At 39.2% G+C, this 19,426-nt stretch overlaps 1 protein-coding gene across 1 annotated transcript; it reads left to right on the forward strand.

Moving 5' to 3' along the window:
* The first annotated feature begins 620 nt into the window (after positions 1–620).
* LOC142198052 (carboxypeptidase B-like) lies at positions 621–16,626 on the forward strand. Its single transcript, XM_075268853.1, has 11 exons — positions 621–748; positions 832–907; positions 5,950–6,074; positions 6,616–6,721; positions 7,188–7,289; positions 10,979–11,080; positions 11,689–11,799; positions 11,891–11,981; positions 13,372–13,574; positions 14,311–14,395; positions 16,384–16,626. Exons 1-11 carry the CDS (start codon positions 678–680, stop codon positions 16,569–16,571), a joined length of 1,260 nt encoding a protein of 419 aa, XP_075124954.1. The 5' UTR covers positions 621–677; the 3' UTR covers positions 16,572–16,626.
* The last annotated feature ends 2,800 nt before the right edge of the window (positions 16,627–19,426 follow it).

Below are 19,426 nucleotides of genomic sequence, written 5' to 3' on the forward strand. Positions count from 1 at the left end.
CAGGTCCTTCAATCTACTAGTATAGATGCTGGCACAAGGCCTGGGGACAGCGGGCAGGAGACAGAAGTTTCACCTGCCCGCTGTCACTATGCAAGTCCTGGGAGGGGCCCGGACAGCAGGGTGCAGTAGTAAAGGCAGCAATTGCTAGCTTTAATACTGTTAAAAGATGGACTGTGGAGGAGGCAGCTCCTCTCCATCTTCAGGCAGCCCCAGGCACTGCAGTAAATTACACCAGCAGGTAACGGCCTATATAAAAAAAAAAAAAAAAAAATCCGCAGCAGCTGTCACCGGGCCCCATAGTGTCCCGGGCCCTGTGGCAGCTGCTACCACTGCTACCCCGGTAGTTACGCCCCTGATTATACTATAGAAGCTATACTACTAATAATAATATGCATTAAATATTTCAGGATTTACAGGGATGCCTTTGAAAAAAACTAAAACCTTAAATATACTTCTAATGTCTTTATTAAAAATGCTATACACTGATCATACTTGGATTTTGCTGATATCATACTTTGTAGATAATATTCTTGTGGGCAAGATATAGGAAATGAAATTAAAACACCCAAAACAACAACAACAGAGAGCTGGGGAAGAGGAACTACGTAGTCAGACAATATAATCTACTAACAGGAGAGGACTGTGCTGGAACTGACTGAATAACCAATGTGAACACAATGAGGTTGCTGTGGATTTGGTTTTGTGCTGCTGCTGTCTGTTCAGCTTCATCAAGTTTGACTTTTCATGGGTAACTTCTGTACTTCTATATATTATTCTAATCCTCAGTAACCTGGCATGGTTTTCCACTGTAATCTCTAACATTCATTTCAGGCACAAGGTGATCCAAGCTCAGCTGGAGACAGAAGAACATGTCAAGCTTATTAAAAGTATGCACAAGAGATTTCATGTAAGTAGTCATAGTGACAAATGTATGTCTAATTTCTAAAATATTCCAAGCATTTTTTATGGAATTGTGTGTCCATATACAGCTGTACAAGGTGACATGTATTCAATCTCACTGAAGAGCCCCAGTGGGTGGTTGGAGACTTATGTACAGACAATGCTCCGTGTAGAAAAAGGAAATGTAAAATGAATTCATCTTAGCCATACCAGGAACCCCTTCAAAAAGAAGAGTAATCCATCTATAGACAGCTGTTACCAAGTTGTTGCTCCTCATCAATTCAGAGCAGGACACTGGTTGGCTGGATGAGATGACTTAGACTAAGATCAGGATATACAAGCAAAGAGATTTTGTGTAATTTCATCCATGGATACACTCATTTTTGAAGAATTGAGCAGGTTACGTTTACCTGCAGAATTGCTGCATTTTCCCATAGATTTTTACTACATTTCCACAACCTATATCCTTGCGCTTAGACACAGATCAAAAGGGACTGGTTTTCATCGAATAGACCCTGAGGCTGTAAATAGATCCTCATGGGAAAAAGTATGCACACTAGCTCATGTCTAACTTTTGGATAAATCTGTGGTTTGGCTTGTTAACTTATGTCCACAGACGTAATTGTTAATGATATGATCATAAAATAAGTTCAGCCCTTATTGCTGTGTCTAAAGTCACTTTTCCACTGTATGGTACCAGTTCAACTCAGTGGGGTTAAACCCAGCACCCAGTCCCAGGTACTTTCCAGTCCTTTTTTGCAGTAGAAAAACAACATAAATGGGCGAATTAAGGTGGTCTGGTAGCATGCAGTGGAAAAGGGGATTATGTTAGTAGATTGAGCTCATTTATGGCATCCGTCATGACAGGTTGAGGGAATGCACATGATCTATTTTCTTCCAGCTGGGCACGTTTCTTGCCACATTTATTGTTTCACAGTTTCTCATTCTGACAGATAATATGTTCATAATTTGACCAATACTTAATAGTAATCTAAAGTGTACGGTACAAAAGGAGAAATGAGGCCAGTTGGATGTTGTCTTAGAGCAGGCTTGTTGTCTTTCCTTCCAGGGAAACAAATGCATCTGGAAAAGTTTGTCTGTACATTTTCAGAAATATTTGTAGAGGAACTCGCAGATGTCTATGTAATATTTATGACCAGCCTCGCTTACTTGTCTAACAGTTTTTTAGATACAATTGAGAAACATCTGGATTTGTACGTGCACATAATGTTTCTGCTACCCTGGACTACCCATATTAATAATTGCTAACATTAGTGATCGGTTCTCAGATGCCACCCTTGGCCTGGCACATTGGTGTGGGATGATTGATGTTACAGTAATTAAAATGGCAATATGTAAACCTGTAATATCATATGAAACTTTTTATACTTCTGTATTTATCAGATTGGACCAAACAAATCAGGTGGGGGGTTTTCAGGAATTAAAGTATGGATGGTCTATACTTATGATCTGCGATCAATGTTTGATCGATAGAAGTTCAGCATGTATGAAAACCCTACTGATTAGCAGGATTACAATATAGATAGGTTATCAATGTTTTATAGGTAGAGGATCAGCATATATGAAAACTCTACTGATAAACAGAATTACAGTATAGATAGGCTATCAATGTTTTCTCCTGGAAATCTCCTTAAATTGTTATGATCACAAAGCACATCAAATGTTATGGATGTCGTGAATGAACACCGGAGCAAAGTAGAACAAAAGGCGTTGACCAAAGCAACTTATCAGATTTCTGCTTTTATCATTAACATGAGCTGAAACTAAAAGTGGATTAGAATTCTGCACTGGGTTTCATACAAGAGACCATTTATTAAAGGAGTGCTTAATGATGCAAATCTTTTAACTAGCAATAACCCAATCTAATGTTATTATTAAATATGTTCTTTATATTTACCAATTCTCCCAAATTTTTTGGGAAGCTCCTGAAAAATGGAGAGAGAGAGAAAGCTCCAAGAGCTGATTTATGCTTCACTATTTATCCTGTGATCCCACAGTCTGTGCTTGGCACAGGCATACACAATATAATGACATCCTGGCTGCCTCTCCAAGCCAGATACAGCACAGTCTAGAAGACACTTCTAAACTGTGGGGGAAAAGAGGTACTAAGGTGAGGGGCCACTATAGGAGCATTATATTGTGAGGAGCCACTAGGGAAGTACTATACTGTGAAGAGCCACTAAAGAGAATTATACTGTGAACAGCCACTATGGTGGAATTATACTGTCTGGAGCCACTAGGGGGCTTAATACTCTGTGGGGAACACTGTGGGGGCAATATATTGTGCGGAAGCCACTAAAGAGGAATATATTGTGTGGGGTCAGGTAAGGGGCATTATACTGTAAAGGAACCATTAAGGGAGCCTTATTCTGAGTGGGGGTCACTAACAGGCAGTTTACTAGGCGGGGGCTATTAAGGGGCATAATACTGTGTGTGGGACACTAATAGGCCAATATACTGTGTGGGGGTTACTGAAAAGCATGATACTGTGTAGAAGCTTCTAAAGGGCATTATAAAGTGTGTGGAGTGTGTGAGCAGCTGTCCAATGTAAAATATGGGGAAGGTGAATATAGGGAACATGAAATTTTACCAAGTAAAATACTTCTGCATGTTCCACTGTTGTCTGTAAATAGGGGAAAATTCCTGTAAACAGGAAGCAAAGCATATAGACAGGGTTGTGGCCTGAAAAAAAATTGGCATGCCGTGCATGTCAATGTCACGCTTTGCCCTCCAAATGTTTCTACCTTTCAACCATACTAGGGCAGCAGAACAAATTTCAGAATAAGACCACCTTGATGCCTTTCAACAATTTTTTTTTTTTTTTTAATGCAGATTGTGAGCCCCACATAGAGCTCACAATGTACATTTTTCCCTATCAGTATGTCTTTTTTTTTGGAATATGGTATGGAAATCCATGCAAACACGGGGAGAACATACAAACTCCTTGCAGATGGATTTTTGCCCATGGCGGGATTTGAACACCAGGACTCCAGCACTGCAAGGCTGTAGTGCTAACCACTGAGCCTTTCAACAATTTTTGTTCATAGTTTGGTAGGAAACTTCAACACATGTTCCAACATATCTTTGTGTCTGCAGATAGACATCACTGTTCTTGGCTGCTAAATCTGGCCACAGTATATATGCAATATATATACAGGGCTGGCTCAAGGATTGTGTGGGCCCTTGGGTGATATAGACCCAGTGGGCCCCTTTTGGAGTAACTCATGCAAACTGCAGCAAAAAAAAAAAAAAAAGAATCAAAATTTGGTGTTTTTTTTGTTTTGTTGAGGGAGACGTATAGGATGGACTATATCAGAGTCCACCCCAGTACTGTAGAAGTAGATACAACCAGTTCGGACATTGGAAAGTAAAGAGGAATTTGGGGTGGACATCAAATTCTTCTTTACTTTTTTTCCCCGATTCACAGTGCAGACCATTAACATTCTGTAGCTGTTTTCCACCACTGAATAGGCCCAAACGAATGAGTCTAATCAATGGGGAGTCTCAAGCCACGGCCTCCGAATCAGCTGCCGAATCTGCCACAAGATCCAGCAGGATGCTTTTTTTCCCAGCTTCCTGCTCCAATTAGTTTCAATAGGAAGCAGAATGAGGGAGGAAACTGCTGCTGATCTAGGGGTGAAATCCCCTGCAAAATCAGTGCAGATTCCACTATGTGAACAGGGCACGATATTGTTAATAGTGTCACTCCACAATGCCCCCCATACAGTATTATATGCTCCACAGTGGCCCCCACACGGCATTATATGCCCGCAGTGGCCCCCACACGGCATTATATGCCCGCAGTGGCCCCCACACGGCATTATATGCCCACTGTGGCCCCCACACAGCATTATATGCCCACTGTGCCTCCATACAGCATATTGTGCTCCACAGTGGCCCCCAGACAGCATTACATGCTCCACAGTGGCCCCCACACTGCATTATATGGCCACTGTGGCCCCCATACAGCATATTGTACTCCGCAGTGGCCCCCAGACAGCATTATAGGCTCCGCAGTGACCCTCACACAGCATTATATGCCCTTCAGTGGCCTCCACACAGAATTATATACTCTGCAGTGACCTTCACGCAGCATTATGCTCTGCAGTGGCCCCCACAGAGTGTGATAAGCTCCGCAGTAGCCCCAACATAGTATTAAATGCTCCGCAGTGGCCCTTACACAGTATTCTATACTGCACAGTGGTCAGCACACAGTATTATATGCCCTCAATGCCCCCCCCCCACAGTATTATATACCAGCAGTGGCCCACACACAGTATTATATGCTCCCAAGACCCCCGCTGCTACAGCTGATGCTATTATTATGCTCTGGGGTCTCCTCAGACCCCAAAGTATAATAATCAAACGTCGCTGCTGGGGCCTGTGATGATGTCATTGCGCCTCACAGCAGTGAGACCTGGGGAGAAGGACCTCAGTCATCCGCTAGAAGAGCTCCAGAGTGAATGCTGAGCCCAGGACAGGTGAGTATAAGTATTTTTTTTATTTGTAATCACCTCCCCTGGGCTGGTATCTAATGGGAAAGGGCTCAGTGATCTCTCGACCCCCTCTCCATTAGCAGTATGTATAGTGGTTGGGGAACCAGCCTTTCCCTGACTGCTATCATGGTGGTCCTGGGCCCCAGCCATTTCTAGCTGGGCGCGGGCCCCGTACCCTATGCCACTGTCAAATGGGCCCCCTCAGGTGCTTTGGGCCCTGGCACTTGCTCTGGTATGCTAGGTGCTGACGCCGGCCCTGTTTTTGGTGTATGCGCAGCATGTCTCTGCAGCTGTTGTTCACAGCAAGGAGAGTATCATGAATGCACCAGGCTGGGTATAAAACATATTTCCCCTGCAGTGGATTCCTCTAGTAATGATAGCTGACTTCAGAAGCCAAACCCATGGCGATCAGCTGATCCACCTTCATTTCAATAGCCCTTATGTGACAACCCTCCTAGCTTCAATAAATACTTAGGAAATAAGCTTTTCTTTATCTTCACAATCTGAAACACCAACATTTTACTTTTTTAAGCTTGACTTTTGGCACCCAGATTCACCATCAAGAATAGCACCAAAGATGACTGTGGATTTTCATGTTCATGCCAACCACACCGACAGCGTCCTCCAACTTCTGAATCAGAATACCGTACAATCTGAGTAGGTGTCATTATTTTATCTACTAGTATTAAATTCAGATTTTGGCTATTGATACAAATGTCATTGATTTTGCAAAAAAATGTTTGCACATTGTACTGACAGACAGTAAAGTGATCATATATTACCACTCACCCAGAATGTCAGGGAGACCCTTGAAAAAGAATAGGAGGTCCAGAACTACTAAAAAAGTAAATTATTCTCCTGGATTACTGGTGATGTCATTGATGGTTCATTGATGGCTCTATGCATTGGTGTTTGTACCTACCATCTGCACAGTAGCGTGTGTGTACTATCTGTTATTACTGAATTATTATTGTCTTCCAGGAAAAACATTCACATATCAGACAGGGCAAATGGCTGACACAAAACAGTTGTTTCTATGACTGGTGTCCTTATGGAAGCACTTTGGTTTGTGTTGGTATAAGAATACTATGGTGGGCCCTGTTATGGGCGAACTACCTTGCATCCTTATGTATGTTTTCTGTGCATATGGGACCATGAGGACAGAAGTGCTAACCTTTCATCTGTTCCTTTTTATTAGGATTTTACTCCATGATCTTCAGGCAGAGATTGTAGCACAGCGGGATAATTCTAAGCTTCAGAAGTCAAAGAACCATAAATATATTAAGTACAATGACTGGGATACGGTAAGAAATCTTAGTACATTTGTAGATACACGTTGTTATTTTTTAGGTTTTGCCTGTTATATCGTACGCAGTCTTGATCATGGTGTTGATGCAGCACAAAAATACAAGGCGTATAACTCCATGACTTGAAAGGGTGCCCTGTATACATACCGTATTCAGACCATGCAAGATGTTTAATAAAACAGACATGATAGAAGATCTGACAGACCCTCTTTCAGTTACATATGGTAGGAAGTAATGACTTTTGTTTCTGTATTGTTTTTTGTTTGGTTTTTTTTTGCAACAAATACTAATTGAAAATAACCAAATATGTATATTAGACTGTCCATGAATTTACCTGACATTTGGATGAATATTGGTAAGGTTTGTCAACGTCAAGTTCAAGTCATGGCACTGCTTGTATATTAGCTTTCATTATATATAACTTCATGTAATGTTAATCGATACTTTCTTCTTTTGTTTTTAGATTGCTGATTGGATCTTCAACATGGAAGCGAAGCATCCAGATCTTCTCAGCCGCATTGACATTGGTAACACCTATGAAGGCCGTCCGATGCATGTTCTTAGGGTAAGAAATGTATTTATAAAATGGTTTCTTCTTGGTGATTGTAATACTTTATTAACATTAGGCTTGTACTTGACCATCTGTGACTAGTGCCCCATTAACTTGAGGGCCCTTTCAGAGACTCATTGTTTTTATCCCATGCCAAGAACCATGGAGGATCATAAAAAAATAATGAATGCAGTGCAAAGAAGCTTTAGTGTGGAGTCCTTGTCTGTATCAGAATCAAAGAAACTCTAACATCTAACGCTAGGTTCACACCTGCGTTCGGGTCTCCGTTTTGTGGTTTCCGTCTTCTGCATGCAAGACGGAAACCACAGACCGGGTCCGGCCGTGAGCGGCAGTGAGCGTTTTATGCTCTCCGCCATGAATCCGTTTTTTTTAATCCGGACACAGAGTACTGCATGTCCGACTCTGTGTCCGGATTAAAAAATCCGGTTTTGCGGCGGAGAGCATAAAACGCTCACTGCCGCTCACGGCCGGACAGTTTTCTCACCCATTCAAATGAATGGGTGAGAAAGAGTTCTGCAGGTTTCCGTATCCTGCCTCTGTTTTGTGCAGGAAACGGAAACCTACAGAACGGAGACCGGGCGCAGATGTGAACGAGCCCTAAGCTGTAACGTGTGAAAATATTGAGGTTTGTATGGCCTCTTAATACCAATACCTACATGTAGCAGATAGTGGGTTCCAAATGTATAATTCAGGAACCTAGAAACATAGATCTCTGGCCAAATGGAGACAAGTGTGGGTTTGGGGTCACCATTGTTTGGTGCTCTAAAACCCAGTAGCATAAAGACCTGTTGTGGTTTAGGGTCCCCGAGCCTGGAGGCTTTACATTATAGCAATAGTTGTAGATGGAATAGTTCATATTGATATCAACTACTAAATACAAACAGAATGTACTAAAAATATAGAACAAGAGGATATAAAGCAGTAATATAGATGCATACAGTATATGTTTTGCAATTACATGCAAATGCTTGTGATGCTCAACCTCTGGTAATCTGATAGCCTGTTTTACTTTTTATACACATTGCCTGGAAAATGGTAAATTAAGGGAGTATATCAATCTGAGACTTTTATGGCATATCTGGGACTACCATTTATTGGGAGAACAGGGGTCCTCTAATAGCCCCACTTCTTCCCAACACACACACACACACACCAGCTGCAGAATAAATGGAGAGAAGACAATTCAATGACTTAAATGGAGAAACCTTACCATATGCAGCCATTCTATAGATGACTGTGGCCATGTCAGAGGCCAGACTCAGGACCCTCTTTTTCAAAACCCACCTGTCAAGAATAAGCTGTAGATATGCTATAAATGTCTCATGTGAGAATACCCTTTTAATATTTTAACATTTTATTACAACATGAAAAAATAATACAGTTCAATGAAACAGACAAAAAAATATCCGATAAAAATTAAAACCTATAAAAAATACCTTGAATCACCCTGTTGTTTAATGTTCCATTCTTAGCTGTTCGATAGAACAGGTAATGTGGTCATACTATAGCTCCTACACTGCTTGTTACCCAGCTATCCTAGATCTCTGAAAGAAAATTTCTGAAAGACAGTGATTTGTATAGAAGCATGTTCTTGTCATGAGAATATATACCTCTTTATTTGTATTTGCCTTGGCAGCAGCTGCCTGACACTGGTCACTAAAGGTAAGCTTGCTGTCCACCAAAATCCCTAAGTCTTTTTCATTGGCAGTCTTACCCAGTAATTTACTATTAAGTACATAGTCATACATTTTATTTTGTCGACCAAAGTGCATTACCTTACATTTGTCAACATTAAACTTCATTTGCCAAGTCTCCGCCCATGCTTCCAGTTTCCTTAGACCCCCCTGTAATATTCTACTATCCTCCTCATTATTGATTACCTTACAAAGTTTAGTATCATCTGCAAATATGGGCACCCTGCTTATCCATTATGAGGTTGCACTCCTGCTTTTTATCTTCACTCAGACTGTTTCTTTACATATAATCCATCTCTTTATTCAGGTCACACATAGAACTCTATAGAGAGGGAAAGGGGAATGAAGTTAATCGATTTAGTACTTCATTCTGTATAGAGGTAAAGTCTTATATTAAAGATATGGCAGTGTCAGAAAAGCTCAGAGTGTAGCAGCACGTGTGTCTTTTTCAGGGTTCCCCTCCCCTCTCTATACACTAAGCTATAAAGAATAACCCAGCCTAATAAGAGGAGAGGAATAGGGCAGGATGGCGCTCACAGGTCCAATAGATTTTATTAATAAGAAGAATTGCACAACGCAAATAATCACAGCGTTTCGGGCTGGACGCCCTTTCTCAAGTGCGTATCTAATTAAAAACACACAAATCCATATATAAGGTAACATATAGAATCTATAACATATAAAATCACAAACAGTTAAAATTGTAATGTTGCCAAACTCAGATATAACACTTCAAAGCTGATATACAACATAAAGATATATATATATATATATATATATATATATATATATATATATATATATATATATATATATATATATATATATAAAAAGAATATAGCACATTGGGAGCATATATAGTTTATCCATATACTCATTGTGTAACTGGCATCCTTAAAAATAGATATACAATGAGCTGGAAGCTCATATTGTTCACTATATACATAGATCTTTTATCCTTTTTTTATATATATATATCTTTATGTTGTATATCAGCTTTGAAGTGTTATATCTGAGTTTGGCAACATTACAATTTTAGCTGTTTGTGATTTTATATGTTATAGATTCTATATGTTACCTTATATATGGATTTGTGTGTTTTTAATTAGATACGCACTTGAGAAAGGGTGTCCAGCCCGAAACGCTGTGATTATTTGCGTTGTGCAATTCTTCTTATTAATAAAATCTATTGGACCTGTGAGCGCTGTCCTGCCCTATTCCTCTGCTGTTTCCCTGGTTGACACAACCGGTGCCATTGAGACGTGCTGCTCCCCATACCTGGTATCATATACACCTTAGTACGGAGTTGTGAACGCTGTCACAACCAAACCAGGTGAGAGGCCACCAGGTCTAATACATTCATTACATTTATTTAAAAAGGTGAATAGACTATCTACACTATAAAGTGTGCTCGGTGTTTATCTATCTTTTACAATAATAAGAGGAGAAGGAAACATATTTTTTAATAAGATATATTACAAAGTTTATTAAATTCTCCTATACTATTCATTTATAAAAAGTTGTTTTACAACTGGAGGCGAGTTTTAAGTATTTCTCTTGGGTACCACATACTGTAATCACTTTAAGAATATGGATCTATTCCATTTATTCAATATTTAACCTTCCAATAGATCAACAGCTAAGACCTGACTTGGCTCCATCACATTTAATGCATAGTTCATTTGCTGTATTATGCATGATACTATTATTTAGCGGACATTTTTGATCATGGAAATATTTTAAATTATGCAAACTGTGCATCTAAGAGCAGGAAAATGAAGAGATCGATGACTAAATGAGGATTTTGTGCTTAGCTATCAATCCAATAATGATACCTATAGTCATCGTTGGCTCATTAAATAAATATAGATAAATTCTATTTTACATTATACTTCCTGAATCAAAAGATATGATGTGATAATAATAGAAAATGATAATCCTGTTCTGTGCGGTATGACACTTACACTTTGATTTTATTATGATGAAAAGGTTGGGCAGTCAAGCACTGAAGGGCCAGCGATCTTCATGGACTGTGGTATACATGCCAGAGAATGGATCGCTCCTGCCTTCTGCCAGTGGTTTGTTAGAGAGGTCAGTATTATAAGTAGTTATACAGTATAAGACTATCTAAGGTCCTGTGTGCGGTCTCAGTCACAGAGTCCATCAAAAACATGGATGAAAAAGTCCTGCATGCCATACTTTTTCATCTGGTAAACTGGCAAAAGGACCACTGTATGAGATATCCAACAGGCCCCATAACCATCATATGATGAACCTGTTCTTATTGAAATTTCCAAGTTAAAATCCCAATGGATTTTGTCTTGATTAGTTACCAATGGATATGACATGAACATAGGAACTTTCTATGGTCTACCACTTGTGATATACAGCTAAGACTTCCTTACTGTGGACGGGTTATCTTCTCATGCGTACACTGTCCCTGCCTGATAACCTGGCCACAATAAGGAAATCATGGCTGGATCTAATACGTTCCTGTATTATTGGTCATATCCATTGTCATCAAATCAAGACAAAAGACTGTCACCACTAAGATTGTTGGAGAAAATCTTTAAAACCTTGAAAAATGTTTAACTTGTAATTATCTACAAATATACATATAGTTATATTCATGGGAAAAACTTTACCTATCTAGGAAGAATCCATAACAGCTTGTGACTATGTCAATTATTTCTCTCCAGCTTGTTTCTGGATATACCAAAGACGAAGACGTAAAGAAGCTACTAACAAACCTGAACTTCTACATTCTCCCTGTATTAAACATAGATGGTTATATTTATACCTGGACAACGGTAATGACTTTTATTCCAATATAAAGGCCTACAATGACTACTGACCAATACAAATGTAAAATCAGTGAGTAATATAAAATATATTTTATAGGATCGTATGTGGAGAAAGAATCGTTCACCAGCACCAGACGGTGACTGTTTTGGCACAGATCTCAACAGGAATTTTAACATATCATGGTGTGGTAAGAGCCCAATATACAATCCATAGCCTATCACTTGACTTGGTTAAAGCGGGACATTAACAGTCATTGCCTCAATAGCAATTGACAATCATAAGAAACATACAGATTATGAAAAATTGTTGTGCTGCTTTCCTGAAAAGGGGGCATGGCAAGGGTATGAAATGACAGGGCTTTAGCCCCCCAGATTTATCATTATATACACCAGCAGTAAATGTACACCAGCTATGATCTGCCGTACATTTTTCCCCACTTGAACAGCCCAGCAGAGAGTGCACCTCCTGGACTATTAGGACTGGTGTTAGTATTGGCCCAATGTTTGGATATCTTTTCCACAGCTTGCTCTGTAAGAACTTGGAAAATGCCAGGAAAAATGCACTTACAAGATGAAACTAAATAAAAAATGTTACAAAAAATGCAACTAAAAATAAATGTTGGGCTGGGCTGTCATGGCAAACCAACTGCAACCAGGAGCACCAATGGAGTGACAGAGGAAGCTCACTACCTATGTCAAACTATTTTGATGCTAGTAAACACTACTACTGTGATGTTGGCTTTATACTACAAAATGTAATAGCATGTTCTACAAGTTTTCTCTGTACTATTATGACTTGGTGTGGAAACCATTTAAAATATTGTCAGGGTCTGGGGTTGCTAGGTGGGGTGGCATAGACACAAAAGTCCAGTTTCTTTAGTCCAAAACAAAGGTAGAGTTTATTTTCACTCAAAAATATAGTGCAGCAACAAAAGGAAACAATACAAAAATAAATACCTGCAGGCTAGGCTCTAACTAAACATAGAAGAGGTTACCTCACCTAGAATAACAAAAATCCAAAATACAGAAGAATCCTTCAGGACACAGCTCCAAGAGTATGACCTCTCTGTCGGCTCTCCAGCCAAGCTCTCCCCCCAGTCTGCTGCTGGAGCTGGCTTCTTAAGCCTCCCTTGATGAGCAGTCGCTGCCAGAACATCCCCAAAGTGTGGACTGGAGGGGGGTGGAATGACAGGTCCCACTACCAACCTACCTGTCATTACTAAAAATGCAGCCCAGTAACCGGAACTCTGAAATATCCCTCAGCAGACAATAGTTATCTGCTGAGAAACATTCTTTCTGGAGTTTTTTCATCTTGCCCACCTTAGTAGTCTGGGTGACATGTACACCCCCTCCATTACCTGACCAGCCATCGGCTTACAATACAGTATATATATATATATATATATATATATATATATAGTGTCTCTTTTCTAGCTACTCGCAAAGTGCCTAAAAAATATTTCTAAAATGTAATTTAGACTAACATATATAACTATAAATGTTCCAAATATTCAGTGGATAATGTGCTTCATGCATATGTTTTAATGTAATAACCCCTGCTTTATTTGTGTCTTGTAGAGATTGGAGCTGCAGATGATCCCTGCACTGAGATCTACTGTGGAAAGGCAGCGGGGTCTGAGGAAGAAACAAAGAACGTCGCTAACTTCATCCTCAGCCACCTAAAGTCAATCAAAGCCTACATCAGTATCCATGCCTACTCCCAGATGTTACTGTACCCTTACTCCTATACATATGACCTAGCACCCGATGCACAGGAACTGGCAAGTAAACTGTTAATAGAGCTGACTTCATGGGTGGACTGATAGTTATAGGGTTTCCCTGTCTTATTACCCCTTTAAACGGAATCTGTTACCAGTACCAAACATATCAACCCAGCATTGCAGACAAATGGTGTTGGCGAGTTGGGTTCAATGAGAAATTGATCAGGCCTGAATTTTAATCCTACCAAAAATATTATTTTGTGGAGTTCTAAAGATAACTAATAACTGCTTTTTAGTAATTAAACCAGGTATCAATAATTTTTTTTTTCTTTTGGCTTTGATGGGCGCAAATGTGACGCTTCATTGATACATGGCCCTTTCTTGCACTAAGGATGCACCATATTGTTCCTTCTGCATCGCCACTTTTTATGAAAGTGAGCAGAACAAGGAACAGAAGAAGGAGGTGCAGGGACAGGTTTACTATAACTCACACTTAGATCCTAACTGGTGTAGATTTTTTTTCAGGTGCACTTTGCATAGACTTTGTTAACATTTCAGATTTTCGCAGAAGTCACTGTATATGGAGAGGTGAGCTGTGACCATCATCTATTGTGAATGGTGGATCCTCTGGGATCTACATACAGGTGTTACCTTGTAATCCTACCTGTGATGATAATGAGGAGATCTCTACAGAACAGGACATGTTAGTCTACAATGAGACCTAGTGACTAGAGGGTATTCTACAAGTTACATTTATTACAAGAAAATATCAATAAAACGTTTTGTTTTTGTCCAGGATGAAATATCTAAGGGCGCCATAACAGAATTATCAAGCCTTTATAAAACAAAATATGTCTATGGACCGTCTGCATCCACAATTTGTAAGCATGTCTCTTTTAGATTATTACTATTTTAATGGCTGCTTCAATTTATTTTTGATCTCATTTCCAAATTAGCACTAAACAAAAGAACAAATCTTTGACTTCATGTAATGAATTTCCATAATATTGTATTATGGATTGTCTGTGCTGTAGAATAATTCTATACATAACTTTATCATCCTTTATATATCACTCACCAAAGGCTACAGTCACATTTCCATCAGGTTTTACCTTTTTCTGTTCTTTTATAGGCCAGAGTCTTGCATATGATGGACACAAATGGGATCCGTTGAATATCCATTTAGAAATCCTATATGCAGGATTGTTTTGTCTATGATTTTTACTAGAATCTCCAATGCCAATGTGAACATATCCTTCTTATGCATATTTGTAAATCTTGTAAGATAAAATTCAGGACATAAGACAAAAAAAGTAGACATATAGGATGAGGACTAGGGTTGAGCGATCGGGATTGGAAAAGATCAGATTACGATCGGCGATCAAGTAAATTTCACGATTGCGATCGGAATTCCGACCCGATCTGTTCCAGCAGGATCGAGGTCGGAGATTATTTCAAGATCGGCTCAAGCTTCAAGTGACTTTTCCCATAGAGAAGCACTGACTAGGGTTTAAGATCGGGATCGGAAAAGATCGGATCCCGATCGGCAATCAAGCAAATTTCACGATCGGGATCGGCTGGAAAATGATCGGAAATCGGATTTTGAAATCGATCCTGAAATCTCAAGATTGGCTCAACCCTAATGAGGATTTCTCATCTATAGGCGGGGGGGGGGACAAGATCTAAAATTATAAGGAAAATGGAAGTAGTGAGAGACCATTAATTGTAAGAAAATATTAGAACAGAATTGAGCATGTGTAGGCAATATTGGAGAAGCTATTTTTTTTTAGGGGGATTGTTTAAACTACAAGGGAAATGAGGGAACAAGTCAACTGTATTGCAGAGGAAAAAGGCAGCAAAAGAGAAGACATATAAATGTACATGGAAGAGGTTATAAGAGAACAAAGTCAGATTAGGACAGGAGCGGAAAGAATGGTTAGGGAAGGGCTCATGGATGAGATCTGAGTTGTAGGCGGCGTAACCCTGACACTTTCTTAGACTAACTGGAAGTCCAGGAAAAGAACTGCTTAGGAGAACAGCATCAAAGAGTGGGTGGGATAGAGGACTCTTACAGTAGAGCTCACAATGGACTACACATTGTAAAGTCTGGTTAATGGAGAATCAGAGAGGAAGATATTTCAGTAATAAATAAATGGCAGATAACGTTTGTGTGAGAACTAGAATGTGAAGAGTCAAGTAAACTGATAATTGGAAGGTCATACACTTTAGTAGACCCCCTCCATACACTTGGCTCAGGCTATCATGTATGTATATGTTATCAATGAGTGTCAACATTGTGGCTCAGTGGTTAGCATTGCAGCGCTGGAGTCCTGGATTTGAATCCTGCCAAGGACAACATCTGCAAGGAGTTTGTATGTTCTCCCTATGTTTGTGTGGATTTCCTCCCATACTCCAAAGACATACTGTTAGGGAAAAATGTACATTGTGAGCCCTATGTGGGGCTCACATTCTACAAAAAAATAAAAAAGATGTTGTCAATGAGGAGAAAGCAAGCTGCTCCCTGCAAACAAAAGATCAATATACCTGATCCTTCTTTCCCAAGGGATAGTCTGGAGGCCCCCAAACACGTAAAATGGTCCAACCAAAATCAGCAGGTTTGGCCTTTATTTTATAACGTATTTAGTACTAGTATTTGGGTGGTGAACAGCTTCACTGGTTATTAAATCAAGTGAAACTATATAAGCAAAGATAGAAATTGTAATTCTGACATGAAAAAATACAATATAATAAAGGAATAATAAGAATAATAATAAGTCAACATAACACAATAAAATACAATATAATATGAATTATCTATTCATTTTATTTATTAAAATAATATTAAAATAAGTGTAACTGTTCCTTCTAGATGCCACTTCTGGATCCTCTGACGACTGGGCCTACACACAAGGAATTCGGTACTCCTTCACATTTGAGCTAAGGGACAGAGGCAAGCGAGGCTTTCTCCTTCCTGAGTCTCAGATAAGAGCAACCTGTAAAGAAACTACACTGGCTGTCAAATACATTGCAAATTATGTTCTCTCTCATTCTTCTTAAGAAGTCCTGTTATAATCATTGTGCAAATATAACAACAATAAATGAGTTATCAGCATTATGTATGTGGAAGCTTTATCACTGGGAGACATTTGTTATGCACAGGCACTGGAATAGTTTAGAAAGTTGTCTTGTGCTGGTGACTTGTGCCAGACTATATACAGGTATTTGATAAGTAACAACCACAGAAAGAAGAAAGTATATATATATATATATATATATATATATATATATACATATATATATATATATATATATAAAAGAAAATTAATTCTAATACCTAAAGCTTACACCTTTACTTCTAGTCACATGGTAGTGCTCATCCTTAAAGGTTTTGTCCCATAATTATTACATAGTTCCTATAGCGTCCCCTGGTGTTCTTTTCTTTATTTTCTTCTATAACCATCTACCCCATGTGTTCAGGGCTGTATTCAGTGCCAGTTCTATTGCACTGAATATCATACGCTGGTCTGCGTGATAGCAGGAATCACACCATTATAGTGTCACCTATCTGTGACCGCTGTGCTTCAGCCTCTGCCAGTAAGGTGTATACCGTGGCTCTTCAAGGGACTGTTTTCCATGTAATCTTTTCCCAGTCAGTCCTACTGGAAGTGGTCTGAAGAAACAGGTTTCTAGCTTGCAGATTCTGTCTGTCTTTGACCGTGCCTTGTGTACTAGGTTCTGATCCTGCTCTGTCTGCCATGACTTATTGCTTGTATTCCAAACTGAACAAACTCTGCCTACTCTGACTTCTGCTTTTGCCATAACCCAGTGTAGGAGTTAGAAGAGGGTAGGAGTAGAAGTCTGTCACATTTAGGTTCATGGTGGCTGCAGTTCTATCTTTTAGAGCCACTTATAGGGTATGTTCACATGGCAGAAAATGGATTCCGCGTATGAACATACTACGCGGCTAGCCGCGACGGAATGCTGATGCAGTGCACCGGCATGCCGTCGCAGCATCCGCTACGGATTAGGCCCGAATGAATGGGCCTAATCGGGAGGGAGTCTCACGCTGTGGCAGAGCCAGCTGCGGAATCCGCGGCAAGCTAGGGCATGTCGCTTCTTTTTCTACTACTAGCTAGCAGAAAAAAGAAGCGAGCGGCTCCAGTTGAAGTCAATGGAATGTGAGTTTGAATGTTTTTGGGTTTTTTTGTCATCTCTCCTGTGCTTTCACCATTATACTCTGGGTTCTATTATGCTGAAATGAATTGCCAATTGTTCAGTTTTGTAAAAACAAAACTAAAAATTTCGAATATTCTGGTCAAACCCGGCTTGGTACGAGTCAGTTCGTCCATATTTACTCGGGTACACATGAGAAGCTATTTAGAAGGTATTGAGATGTTAAAAAATAGCTCAGACAATAACTTTCTGTAGAGATTATTATACAGGTTGTCCACTAGAGGGAGATAATGAATCACATTTATAAGCCTGAGCTTCTTCCACTGAGGATCTATATCATATTGTACCAGTTTACAAATTCACAGTTTATATTAGAATACAGGAGTTACTCTGAATTACTACATTATTTTTATAAAGATTTTATTCCTAAATGAAATCTTATATACCATTTAAAATGAGGCAAAAATCAATTTTACAGGTTTAACCACTTCAGTACCAGGCCAATTTGTGGTCCAGGACCAGACACATTTTAGTTTTTTTTGTATGTGCATTTTGAGGGCTGTAACATTTTTCTCAAATGTCTCATTCAACTAATTTTTGCAAATTTTTTCGGGGGCACATAGGGCTTTATTTTATGTTTTTTTTTTAATTTCTGAATGTGTTTTAATTTTTTTTATATCTGGGAAAATATAAACAAAATAGGAGGGAAATCATGTCTGGTTTTCACTTTTCTTTTTTTTTTTTTTTTTTTTTTTTTAATTTAACCCCTTCCCACCGATGCCACTTTTTGACTTCCTGACAAAGCTCGATTTTTCAAAACTGATGTGTCACTTTATGTAGCAATAACTTTGGAACGCTTTAACTTACCAAAGTGATTTTGAGATTGTTTTTTCGTAACACATTGTACTTCATGTTAGTGGTAAATTTTGGTTGATATGTTTTGTGTTTAATTATGAAAAAATAGGAAATTTGGTGGAAATTTTGAAAAATATGCATTTTATAAAGTTTGAAATGATGTACATTGCTTACAGATAGTCAGACCGCCAAAATTATATCATAAATCTCCTGTCCCAGATCTCTGCTTTATGTCGGCATCAAACTTTAGTCACCCTTTTATTTTTTACGGACATTAGAAGGTTTACAAGTGAAACAACAATATTCAAAATTTTCAAGAAATTTCCAAAACACATTTTTTAAGGGACTAATCCAGTTATGAAGGGGTTTTGAAAGACTCCTGTATTAAAGCCCCCCATAAATCACCCCATTTTCAAAACTGCACCCCTTAAATAAGCCAAAACAACATATACCAAGTATTTCACCCCTATAAGTGCTTAACAGGGATTAATACAAAATGGAGAGGAAATTTACACATTTGATTTTATTTTAATAATATTTTCATTTAGCCCTAGAATTTGCACATTCACAAGGGGTTAAAGAAGTGATTAACAATGTGAACTTTATCCATATAGTGCTTCAGCTTAAAAACTGCAGCTTATCTTCCTAGTAGAGATGAGCGAACAGTGTTCTATCGAACACATGTTCGATCGGATATCAGGGTGTTTGCCATGTTCGAATCGAATCGAACACCGCGTGGTAAAGTGCGCCAAAATTCGATTCCCCTCCCACCTTCCCTGGCGCCTTTTTTGCACCAATAACAGCGCAGGGGAGGTGGGACAGGAACTACGACACCGGGGGCATTGAAAAAAATTGGAAAAAGTCATTGGCTGCCGAAATCAGGT

This window comes from Leptodactylus fuscus, chromosome 3 (genome assembly GCF_031893055.1).
Source record: "Leptodactylus fuscus isolate aLepFus1 chromosome 3, aLepFus1.hap2, whole genome shotgun sequence".
In the NCBI taxonomy this organism is placed as follows: domain Eukaryota; kingdom Metazoa; phylum Chordata; class Amphibia; order Anura; family Leptodactylidae; genus Leptodactylus; species Leptodactylus fuscus.

Coding starts and splice junctions, on each gene's coding strand:
- LOC142198052 (XM_075268853.1), top strand. CDS start 678: ATGAGGTTGCTGTGGATTTGGTTTTGTGCTGCTGCTGTCTGTTCAGCT. Junction 13,575..14,310: donor CACCCGATGCACAGGAACTG/GCAAGTAAACTG, acceptor GTTTTTGTCCAG/GATGAAATATCTAAGGGCGC. Junction 14,396..16,383: donor ACCGTCTGCATCCACAATTT/GTAAGCATGTCT, acceptor TGTTCCTTCTAG/ATGCCACTTCTGGATCCTCT.